The sequence below is a fragment of the Muntiacus reevesi genome, chromosome X, assembly GCF_963930625.1.
Source record: "Muntiacus reevesi chromosome X, mMunRee1.1, whole genome shotgun sequence".
Taxonomy (NCBI): Eukaryota; Metazoa; Chordata; class Mammalia; order Artiodactyla; family Cervidae; genus Muntiacus; species Muntiacus reevesi.
Window position 1 is genome coordinate 94,455,168 of NC_089271.1, and position 12,974 is coordinate 94,468,141.

At 45.5% G+C, this 12,974-nt stretch overlaps 1 protein-coding gene across 1 annotated transcript; it reads right to left on the reverse strand.

The window, feature by feature from the left end:
- Window positions 1-11,182: 11,182 nt before the first annotated feature.
- LOC136154192 (melanoma-associated antigen 10-like) lies at window positions 11,183-11,977 on the reverse strand. The gene has a single exon (XM_065916460.1). The coding sequence runs from the start codon at window positions 11,975-11,977 to the stop codon at window positions 11,183-11,185; it is 795 nt and encodes a 264-aa protein (XP_065772532.1).
- Between the last annotated feature and the right edge of the window lie 997 nt (window positions 11,978-12,974).

The following is a 12,974-nucleotide window of genomic DNA, read 5'->3' on the forward strand; positions in this document are numbered from 1 at the left end:
CATTTTGAGATTAAAGTGTTTCAATAAGACACACATTCAGTTCACCTATGTTCTCTTCATTCTTTCAGGTCAAACTCCATCCAGTGACTGCTCAACATCATGGCCCCAAACCCAGGAAACCATGAAGTCTTCATGAGGAGCTGAAAACACCAGATGAGCATCCACATTGTGTATTATGGACTCCCTAAACTATGGTCATGTGCAATATTCCATTTCTATCTAAAAATACTGGAAATAGAACTGCCATGGGTAGCTTTAAAAAATCCCATTTTTCATGAAAATCTGATCACTGCTGTGAAAGAACAAAATGATGGCAAGAAAGAGCTCCTCAGAAAATGACAATCTGAGCCCACGTCCACCAAGTGCTGGGTAACCAAAGTGGCATTTAGGAGGAAATGACCAACCAGGCACAATAGGAAGGGAATTTAGGTTTGGAGGAGTACAATATTCTGATGAGTTCCAGAAGTATAAAACCCAGTCTTTCCTAAAGTATTCTCTGGCACATATCAAGACACAGAGACCTTTGACCCTTGTAACAGGATAAACATTCTGGCCCTTCACTGATAGCGTATGAGTTTAATGTCAGTACACAAGAAACAAGTGCCCGCACAGTTTGAATTCCAGGCCTGGCCTTCCTGTCACTATTACACAAAAGTGAGTGTATGAAAGGAGTACTTAGTAATTCTATTTATCTTTCGCTTAAGTCAAAAGGACCTGAGACTGTGTTTGGTTAGCAAACCCACCCTTCTAGCAACAGAGAGGTCGAGAGAGTAAGGTGATAGATACCTAAGCACAAAAAATAGGCCTACGACCAATGTTCATCGCAGCACTGTTTATAATAGCCAGGACATGGAAGCAACCTAGATGCCCATCAGCAGATGAATGGATAAGGAAGCTGTAGTACATATATACCATGGAATATTACTCAGCCATTAAAAAGAATTCATTTGAATCAGTTCTAATGAGATGGATGAAACTGGAGCCCATTATACAGCGTGAAGTAAGCCAGAAAGATAAAGACCATTACAGTATACTAACATATATATATGGAATTTAGAAAGATGGTAATGATAACCCTATATGCAAAACAGAAAAAGAGACACAGATGAACAGAACAGACTTTTGGACTCTGTGGGAGAAGGCGAGGGTGGGATGTTTCGAGAGAACAGCATTGAAACATGTATATTATCTAGGGTGAAACAGATCACCAGCCCAGGCTGGATGCATGAGACAAGTGCTCGGGCCTGGTGCACTGGGAAGACCCAGAGGGATCGGGTAGAGAGGGAGGTGGGAGGGGGGATCGGGATGGGGAATACATGTAAATCCATGGCTGATTCATGCCAATGTATGACAAAAAACACTACAATATTGTAAAGTAATTAGCCTCCAACTAATAAAAATAAATGGAAAAAAAAAAAAAAAAGCTAACCATGGTTTAAAATAATTCTGTTTCTGTTGGCTATGTAAGTGTCAGGCACCTCTCCTACAGATGTTTGCCGAGGCGTACTTGTCACTGCTCCTGTTTGTGTTTGTGGTCACGTTGACCTGTTTCATGTATTGAGAGCCAAATAAAGTTGATCCAACTAGATTGCAGGAACTGTGAGTAAGACATTATTTAGCGAACACTTTCTGATCTCCCACTAATAGTTGTAGTACTATACAGGTTATGCATTTCATCAGGGGTGTGTTGGGTAGTTTCTGGATTTTGAGGAACTGTACAATTCTATTTAAGTTCTTGAATTTATCTACTGTACATAAATTTGTTCTTAGTATTTTCTTTTTATCCTTCCACCATCTTTACTGTAGGGCTTGTAGAATTGTAGTGCTAGTCAGCATTTCATTTCTGATATTAGTCCTTTGTCTTCTACTTTTCAATTTTGCTTATCTGGCTAGAGTTTTATCAATTTGTTGATCTTTTCAATGAATCAGTTTTCTTTTTTTGCCATAATTCCTTTCCTTATTTTTGATTTTAGTTTTTTTCTTTTCCTCTTGTGTTTTTGGTTTGTTTGTTTTCAGATTCTTTGGGTAAGGTTTTCTCTTTTTTTTCTAAGTTAAGGTGGAAGCATAGATTATTGATCTATTAGTCTTTATTCTTTCTTAATATAAACATTAAATGGTATAATTTTCCCTCTTAACACTGATTTAGCTACATCCCATAAATTGTAATACATCGCACTTTCCTTTTAATTCATCCCAGTGCAGTTTCTACTTCCTTGAGAATCTCTATTTGACCTATGGATGGTTGATAAATTTCTAAGTGTTTTGAGATTTTTCTTCTCCTTCCATATTGTTTGCCTTCCAGTTTCATTCTTTTCTTGTCAGAGAACAAACTCTGCATCATTTAAATTTTTTCAATTAGTTTGAATGATATAGGATGCTATCTTGGTGAATGTTTCCCATGTGCTTGAAATAAATGTGCATTTTGCTCTGGTTGATACAGTGATACTTAGATGCATAGTGTTTGTGAATCACACAGGGCCCAGCCTGTCCCTTGGGGAATGGTGCAGTTCTCCAAGCTTTTGGTATTCTGCCTCTGGTGAGAGTCCTACATGCACAGCTCAGGTCGAACTTAGGAGTTACTACAGCTTGCTGGAATCCCTTGGTCACATTTGGTCTTCTCCACTCTCTGCCCTCACTCTTTGGCTACCAGCAGGCTTTCCTTCTGGTCCTCTCACTCAGAGTGGCGGGTGTGGGTGGGTGGGTTTAGTTTCTTCACTCTGTTGTGTACTTCCCTTGAATGGATTCGCCTAGATGACCAAGTGGTGAGATAATACAAAAATAGTGCAACAGTCACTTCTCACAGAAGTTTTCTTTACAAAGAGAAATACCACCCTCCCTCAAAATTTTAGGTGTCTGCCATGCTGTTAATGAGTCTCCCACCACAGGGTTACAGATTTGGGCCTAAGGCTTTTGCTTCTACCCATGTTATAAATCCCTCAGTATATTCATGCTATTTTGCTTTATTACAGAGATCAGCAAACTTTCCTGGTAAATGATTAAATTGTAAATACCTTCGACTTTGTACGCCATATTTTCTTTGAGATAGACAGATTTTGTATTTTATGATTTATTATATTCATAATAACTTTGTATTTAATGTATTCATATTTAATGCTTATGATTTGTTACTTCATTGATCGATTTACTTTATTATAATAGTAATTAGCTTATATTATATTTTAATATTTAGTCCTTACCCCATGTTCTTTTTTTGTTAAAGGATCATTTCACATCCAGCATACCACAGTCTATGTAGCTGTCATATTTCCTTTAACTTCTCTTTGCAGTGACAGTTATTCAGACCTTCGTGGTTTTTTTTTTTTTTTTTGATGACATTGACAATTTTGAGGCATCCTGGTTAAGAATACTGAAGGGACTTCCCTCAAGGTCCAGTAGTTGGGACTCTGTGCTTCCACCGCACAGGCTGTGGGTTTGATCCTTCGTTAGGGAACTAATATCCTGCATGCTGAGTGGCCAAAATAATTGAAAACATCCAACTAGTTTGTGGCAACCATGAGTCCCTCTTTATCCCTCACCACTTTACTCTTGAGCTCCACACAGTGCAGGACACCCTGGCTGTCCACTGAGTTAAAGTTGGGGTGCACAGCTATTTGAATATCATGGTCCTTTTCTCAAATAAAAGGACAATTTCATGGACTCCTACAAGAAAGTGATGGAGTTCTAGGAAATCAATTACAGCCACTCTCAGTTCAGCACAGCTTCTGCAGACATTAGTGCTTACTCATCACAGGAGCAACTGCTAACACTCGGTGGGAGACATGGAGTTACCATGATAGAGAACATTTCTCCAGTTCCCAGAGGGGGAAATGGGCATTCTCAAGATCTCACCCTGGAGAGCCAGCTCTCTGTGCAGCCTTTCTCAGCTGGCAGGGTTTGGAAAGGGTTTTGTGGAGGGAGAGTGGGAAAGACCCAGATAAGTCGAAGCAGGGGTAGAGTGGCTCTTGTCCTGGCCTCTGTTAACCTGGACATTGCATTCAAACCTAGAGCGGGGGAAATAGCCTGGGAAGCCCACAGTCAGGGCAATGTGACCTAGAACAGAGGTTCCTCTACATCAAGAAGGAAAGTCTCTGTTTATTATCTCTACAGATATTGCAACATAGATGCTCATCTCCTTGGGAGTGATTCTGGCTCCTGATTCCTGGGCGGGGAGGCCTTGACTCTAATCCAAAGCAGGTGGGTCTCTCTTTGTATCGCTTCATTCAGATAACTGGAACCAAGAGTAATTCATCGCTTTGTGAAGGATTAATCAAGTGTGTTTCAAGTTCACTTCAAAGACAGTTCAACTGATGAAAATATACAAGACCCATTACACATGAGGGCCATAGGCAGGTGCAAAATTCAGAATCGGACTTTAGGAGAGCAGAGCTCTATGGAGATACTGTTAGACAGTCTTCACCCATGTCTGCTGATCTGTTGCATCTTGCTCTGTCATGTGGTGTTTACTAAACTTGACTGTGTGGTGGTAATCGTCAAAGCTGGGGAATGGACTCACATTGTTCTCTATTTGCATGTGGGGGGAGAGGTGACGCTTTCTGCGTAATCGATCTTTGAACCAGGAAAGCGATTCTTAACCTGCATGTGTCCTCTAGTCCCGTTAGGTATTCCTGCTGTTCAGTCAGGGAAGGTAAGGGAATTTGAAATTTAAAAAGTCTGACAGTGTACAGATGCCAACTTTAAGAAATTAGAACAAGCAGAAAAGGATTCTGATCTGCAGAATCCTTGTGGGATGTGGGCGTGTCGTGTGGGATGCTGTACTGGAGCCAGAAGCGACAGTAGCTCCCAAGGGACGTTTAAAATTTCACTCACACTGTTTCTTGCTCCAATCTGGAAGTATCACATGGGTGAATGACACCACCATTGCAGTTAGGTTTACTCCACTAGAAGAGAAGCCTTGCTAGCAGGGAGGGATGGAGTTCAAGCAAAAATCTTGACATGTTGATATGATACATTTATAAATGGTGACGTCGTATTAGCTACCACCTCCATTCTATCACATTTGTGTGTGTGTGTGTGTGTGTGTGTGTGTGTGTGTGTGTGTTCAGAATGTAGAAGTTCTGCTCTCTTAGCAATAGTCAAGTATTTGATGCAGAATAGAGCTATAAGCATCCTGCTGTACACTGGATTCCACAACCTTTTAGTATTATAAGTGGGGGCTAGTACCCTGTGAACCGTCTCTCCCTATTTCCCCATCCCCTAATTCTTTGTAAACACCACTCTCTTCCCCATTTCTCTGTTTGTCCTTTGTACTTTTTAAATTTATTTTTATTTTTATTTTGTTTTTGTCCTTGTTGCTCAGCATGTGTGTTTTTAGTTGTCCAACCAGGGATCAAATTCATGTTCCCGGGACTGGAAGTGCAGAGTCTTAGCCACTGGACTACCAGGGTAGTCCCAGTTTGTCCTTTTTAGATTCCACATGTAACAAACCGCATTTATCTTTTTCAGTGTCACTTATTTTACTTAGCATAATGCCCTCAAGCTCCTTTCAAGTTGTTGCAGATGGCAGAATATGTTGAATATGTCGCATCTTCTTTATCCGTTCATCCACTGATGGACACTTAGATTGTATCCATATTTTGGATACTGTGAACAATGCTGTAATAAATGTAGGAGTGAAAATATCTTTTCGATATCTTATTTTCATTTCCTTTTGAATATACACTCAGATGCGGAATTGCTGGATCATATGGTAGCTTCCTTGATAGTGTTCTTTGATTCACAGACTTTTATTCATTTATTTATTTATTTATTTGATTAGGTCCAATTTATATATGTCTTTCTTTTTTTTTGCCTCTGTTTTTGCTGTCATATCCATGAAATCTTTACCACCTAAAATATTTCTAGATATATACATAAACACATGATAGGAAGTACATCTATAATTCTTTGCTCTCTCAACCAAGAGGTCCCTAGACCAATGACCCTTCAGTACTAATGAGCACAATGAGTGTACAGATCGAGATTTGCCAATACCTTTTGACAACAAAAGGAACAAGGGGTTTCATGGAAAAATTGATGATTCTAGAGTTGGGTCAGGAAATATGGAAAATGAGCCTGGCGCATCTTTGTATCATGTGAAAAAAAAGTACTCAAAATTTTTTCAAAAAAGGAAGCAAAATGTCCAGGGATATGACAAAGTTATTTACAAAGGCAGCTGACAGGAAGAACTCCCAATAACCAATCTGAGAACAATTTGAAAATAAAAATATATAATGTTGTATTGGATTTTAACCCAAAGTGTAGTATAAATACCATGAGTCCATACTGAGAAAAATTAATGATTTCTTAATTACGCAAACAAGCATAGACAAATCTCCCACAGAGAAAAATTCCAGTTTATGCAGACACTCCCACTTCTAGAGAGTGGAGCGTAACTTCCTACCCCTGAAGCCATGGACCATACATCGAGACTTTCTTCCAAAGAGGACAGATGGAAAGGGGACATAAAACAATCACTTTATCACATAGACAACTGACAAGCACTACCTCAGCCACATGATCAATGAGAGCATCACCAATGATGAATTGTACTAATAGAATACACACTTGCTATGCTGTGATGAGAATGGGATTTTACATCTGTAATATTCCTCCCCCAAACTCGTAATCCCAGACTAGTCATGAGTAAAATATCAGATAAATCTCCCAATCAAGGGACATTGTTCAAAACATCTACTGAGTACTCCTCAAAACTGTCAAGATCATCCAAAACAAAGAACTGTTAAAGCTAAGAGGAACCCAAGGAGACATTACAACTAAATGTGAGGGTGGTTTCCTGGCCAGGATCCTGGAGCAGGTAAAAACCTATAGAAATCTGAGTCAAGTGTGGGCTTTAGTTGATAATAAATAATGCATCAATACTTCCTCATTAATTGTAATAAATGTATCATATTAATGTAAGATATTAGGAATAGGGGAAACTGGGAGAGGGCATATGAGAATTCCACTATTTTCACAAATATTATTCAAATTTTAAAGGATTACAAAGGAAAAGTTCAAACTAAAGTCTATTGATAGTTTCAACATAAAAGACACAAGGAAACTTATGGCAAAACATGCTGAGTATGTTAAAAAAGGAAATAGGAAACCAAGCACAAGCACACGGAACTTGTAAGTGTGAAACAACCCTTCCAAAATTATCTTCAGCTTTTCCTCTGCCTTAACCTCCAGTCTAATATAATACACTAACCGGGCCTCTTCCACCACAGAAACATCTCTGGATCCAATTTTTTCTCAAGCCCCACAAACACTGCCCTTATCCAAACTCATAGATGTTTTCCCTGGATATGAGAAGAGCCACCAATCGAGGCCAGGTATAGACCTAGAACCCTGTAATGCTCAAAAACCACTTTAAGATGTCTGCCAGTGTTATTTGCCACAGATGTCTGAGAAGTTCCAGGCAAGGATCACTGTCTTGCCAAAGAAACAAGGGCCCAGAGCAAAACTTTAGCTGTGTGTATGTGTGAACATGCTTAGTCGCTCAGCATGTTCGACTCCTTGTGACCCCACAGACTGTAGCCCACCCACGCCCTTGGGCTCTGGTCTATGGGATTTCCCAGGCAAGAATACCAGAGTGGGATGGCATTTCCTCCTCCAGAGTATCTTCCCACCCAGGGATCGAACCTGTGTCTCCCACTTTGCAGGTGGGTTGTTTAACACTGAGCCTCCAGGGAAGCCATGAGGAAACACAGGGACTTCTCAGAGGAGCAGAACATTCACTGAATCCTTAAGCCAGGGGAGGCGCCTGTCCAAGTGGTGATGGCCTGGGCAAGACCAGCTTGGGAACAGGGTGGTGTGTTTTCACACAGAGGCAGCTGCTGAAGATGTTGGATCCTGAAAATGACCTCCAGATAAGTCAGTGGGGGCAGGGGGCAGTTTGGGCCTCCTAGCAGCCAAAGGCCTGAGGTTCTTATGTACCCAGAGCTAGATCCCATCCACACCTAACAGTCATATCCAATAAGGGGCATGAGGAGTACTTGTTATGATGGCTGTCACATGTCCATCCTGGAGTGACCCCCCGGGTCCCGGCCTTGGCCTCAGAGCACAGATGTCCTCATGGAGGCCAGGGAGGCAGCTCACCTGCAGCAGCATCTCCTCCCCGCTCCCTCTCCTGACCAGCCCTGGGCAGGTCAGGTGGGATCTCCAGGGGCTTGCTGCTTCTACCTCTCTGGGGCAGCCGGCTCTCTTTGCAGCCTGCACCCCTGGGACCCCAGTGTCCTCTCTGTCTGGTTCCTTTCCAAATCCTCGTTTGAGTCTGGAGACTCTGGCACCTAGGAGGGCGTCCTGGGTACCACCCTTGCCATCTGCTAGAGCCTGTCCTCTGTTCAAACAGCCCGACTGGCTCCTAGTTGGCTCTGCAGGTGGCTGACCAGACACCCCTTTTCCTCTCATACTCAGGCTCAAAATCCATGACCTTACAGTCACATTTAGAAGACCCTGAGTTTTCTCCAACACGTGGGATTCCACAGGGAATGGTCTGATACACCTCAGGATCATAGAGATGCACCCCATGAATCCAAGGCAATGATTACTACTGACTGACCATAAGGAGTGTCAAGTCCTGCCAGCTCTACCTGTAGCACTGTGGAAGGGGATGCTGCTCTGGGACTTTCAGATAAAGATACACACATGAGGTCATCAGGACCAGGGCCTAAGCCACTCTCAGTGGGGGGCAGGTAGGACAAAACCCAAGGCCAGGTTCTGAGGGAGTGGGGGCACTGTGGGCAGCAGGGTTGTTTCGGGCAGGGGGGCTCGTGACTGGGCCCATGAGGAGGATGCTCCCAACTCCAACAGGGACCTTTGACAGCTGGCTGCTATCCTCCCGATGGAGAACGAGCAGAACCCGGAGGGGACTGACAGTGCAGCTCAGGGTGGGTGGGGGCACGCTGTGGGTTGGGGGTGCGTGGAATTCCTGTAGCCAGCTCCCTGCGGGCAGCCTCTCTCAAGGGTCAGAAGTACAGGACTTTAGTCTCTGCAAGAAAAACCTCACTCGGAGTGCTCTGTGTCTTAGTGTTGTCCTGACTTGAGGATTAACTCCCAGGTGCCTGTGTCCCTTCAAAACAAATGGTCATGACAAAAATGCTTCTTCTCAAAGTTCACTGATCACGGGTCATGGCATCACCCATCCTAAGTGAAGAGGCCTGGCAGGCTCATGTCCCCATGTGTGCAGGGAGAGAGGAAGACAAGAGGTGGTGGAGCACCTAAGATCTCTCCAATTCCACACTGCCTAACAGATGCTCAACAAAGAGCAGCAGTTAGAATTTATAATGACAAAATCTCAAAAAAAAAAAAAAGACAAAATCGCCTATGTTTTGGGGAAGAGAGTCTGAGCAGGTCACATGAGTCTTGAAATTCTCCACCTTTTCCAAGTGTCCGTTGACTATGTGGCAGTGACCACATGTGTGGCCAGAATCACATCTCCTGTTCCCATTGTTCTCTGGCAATCAGCAGGGAGAGCTACCCCTTAGAGTTGCCCCTTCAGCCCGTTGCACCCACATGCACACCCCACTGCAGTGACCTCACCACCTCCTTAGGCCCAGAACTCGCTCCTGTCATTTGATGCCAGGCACAGCCTTAGCCTGTGAGTCTCTGCTGTCTCCACACTTCTGAACCTGCGTGAACCCAGGGACGCTGGTGGATGTTGCATCTTTCCTTAGCACTTATTTCTCGTGTTATTCAGATCTCAGACTCTGTCCCTCTCTCCTCTGGAAATACTTTTGTTTTCAAGACACCTCATAGGATTGGCAGCTGAACAGCAAATGGAATAGAAAACCCGTCAAAATTGCTGTTCTGTGTGTTTTCCTCCTAGAGGTTATATTATTCAATTTGGCTGTTAGTGTGTGTTTGAGGGGGTGGGAAACAGTGTCTTTCCCGGCTGGGAATCAAAGTTCCCAGGATCCAGTCAGCCAGCAGGATTTCTCCACTTTCACTCATTTCATCCCTCTGAAATCTAGACCATGCTCACAAGTGGCCAAAATAAAGTCCAGATGACCAAGTAAATGCTCATTTCAATATATTGGTAATCAGTTTTCCCAGGACAGAGAGAAGAGGGCCAACCCATGGAATACTTGGCCATACTTCAAAGCAACATGCACATTTCTCCAGGATTCTGAGCAGATGGTAGAGCAGTGGTAGAAAACACCTCCTTTGTCCCTGTGGTTAACAGCAATGCAACAACTGTCAGAACCCCTTCCTTCCCAACCCAGAAAGAGATCTCTCTGTGTTTTACCCAAGATGCAAAAGGACACCTCACATCAATGATTCATTTCAGACTTTCCTGTCACCCCCAAGATACACTGTCGGCAGGTCTGAGAGATGCCATCATGCAGCCTCATCACAATGACCTCCCACAGAAGGAACCCAGCTTCCCAAAGTCCCAGAACACCCTGGCTCAGACACTGACATTCCAGTGCTCCTCGTGGAGCCTCACCGCCCCGCCCCATGCTGCCTTGTTTAGTGGGACTAGGGGACTTCTCTCCACCTTCTTTGTGTGACTAGGGCTACTAGAGCATCGCTCTAGGTGTGGGGGTGTCCTGCTTCTCCTAGTGTCCCTACTGCAAACCCAGCCTTTCACGGAGCAGAGGCTCCGTAAAGGTCTTTGGAATACACGAGCCAGTGAGCAGGGGGCTCAATTAATTATCTGCTACTTCCTTAAATAACCCAGGCAAATCCAAATGCACAAGAGATAATTTAGTTTTTGAAAATGACACACAAGAAGGACAGAAGCATGAATTCTCTACAAGTATTTTTATCATCTAGTTCGTCCCCCATCAATGTTGCTGCTAAATAAGCTCACTTTTCCAAAACAGTTCTAATTCCAATTCCACTCCATTCTGTTCAGGATCACAAAACACAATGGAAGAGTTTCCAATATCTTTTACAAAACAGCAAAACTCTTGTTCATGAATTGGATAAGCACAAACGCTCTGTGATCAGCATCATTCATGAAGCTAAGACACTGAAGTTTATTCAGTCTTCTATGAAAACAAGCAAAGTTTGAAATTTTTCTAAGGAAAGCAGGTGAATCTCCAAGTCATCATAGAGAACAGGAACCCAAAGATGCTATAGACTGGTTCCCCAAAGTGCCCCAGGGCCTCACTTCTGAGAAGGCTGACCACTCCGTCTTCAATCACAGAGGGAAGGATCACCTGGATCCTGCTCTGGCTCAGGCAGCCTCATCCTCCTCCCTTACAGCCTCTGCAGACAGGGGTGGGAAGGCCCTCGAAGCCCTTTCTTTGACCCTGAGCAGAAATGCCATGACTTCCTGCTTGCTGGTCTCCGCATAGGCCCGGGGACCCCACAGGAACTCATAGCGAGCAGGGTAGCTGTAAGGCACCTGCCGGTACTCCAGGAACCCCTGCTGCACCCACACGTGTGTCAGAAGTGTCCTGGGATCCCCAAAGACACAGTGCACACTCCCGACACACACACCCAATCTGCTGAGTGCTCCCCAGACCTTCTCCTCAGGGGCGCGGTCCCCATTCCTCATGATCAGGCTGAGGATCAGCACCAGGAGGCCGGCCTTGGGCATGCTCTGCCCACCGCTCAGCATCACATCACAGGTGAGGCCCAGGTTGGGGACCATGATGTAGATGTGCTCCCTGGGGTCCACCTCCTTCACCTCCACACCACAGACCAGCTCCAGGCACTGTGAGGCTTGGCTGAAGACCACCGGGAAGTGCTCCTGGTTATCCCTGAGGACCTTCTTCAGTATTTCTGCCTGGGAGGTCAGCTCCTTGGCTTGATACTTGAAGAGCAGGAACTTTATTAGGTTAGCTTTCATCTTCTTCAGAGCCTCCTGGGGCAAGGGCTCCCCAGTGGCTACGGAGGACACTGTGAGGGAGGAGGCTGAGGTGGATGCGGCCACCCCTGCCTCAGCTCCCAAGAGCTGCACATTCACTGGGAACTGGGCCTCGCCAGGGTCCAGAAAGCCTTCCTCGGACTTGCTCAGCTCACTCATCTCGACCACGAGCACGATGCCTGGGATCAAACCACAGACAGGAGTGGGGCAGGGGAATAGATGGGGATCACGGGCCAGGCTAGGGGAGAGAGGGGCTGTGAATGGCCTCAGCTGAGATCCACACCCTGGGCGGTCTCACACAGGCCACTTACAGGTCTCCTTTTGTGGGGTGCTCTCAGACCTCATAGGGGCAAGCCTCCAGGGCAGCCAGTCCGCTGGCTACCTGAAAGAGGAAGGGAGCTGTCTCCCCATGGTGCAGTCAGCACAGTCTGGGATTTCCAGGGCTGACAAGGTGGGGGATTAAGCCCTTGTGGGTTCCCCTCTGTTCTGGGATGGGGAGCTCCTGGTGCACACTCTGGGCACCCTCCTCACCTTGACTCCTGGGACTGCCTGGACCACCTCTGCCCTCTGACCTCAGGACTGGAGCCTCAGTCCTCTGCCTTCCTCTCCCGGTTCCTGGAGCTCCTGTGAGAGAAAGGGAGGGGGCAGCTCTGCGGTATCCTGTGGCACAGCCCTGAGCCTTCCATGACAGTACGAGGGGTAGACTCTGTGAGGTCCCCCAAGTTGTGTGGTAGGAGGTCCCCTCAGGGCTCCCTTGTAGTGCTCACCTTTCCCCTGGCACGACCTGGTCCCTCCCCTCTGGGGACCTGAATGGAAATTCTGAACAAGGTCCGAGCCTGAACAGAAAGCGCTGAGGGGCTCCACATGCAGCCGAACCTACCCAGGGTTTCCTGTGGGTCCTAGGCTGGGGAGATGCTCAGTCCTCAACTCCTCCTCATGTCCGGCCTTGGCCTCCCAGCACTGGCCACAGGGGCGGGGGTCTCCTCAGTCCTCCCTCGGGTTTGGGGAGTCCAGCCTCTGCCGACCTGAAGTCTCCACCCTCCGCCAGAAAAACCTCACCTCCTAAGGTCCCTAAGCCAGAGGCCAAGAAACTGCTCACCCCGCTCTAGGGCCTCCAAGAGTCCACATAAGGGCCAGGATCCCTGCCTCCCTGTTG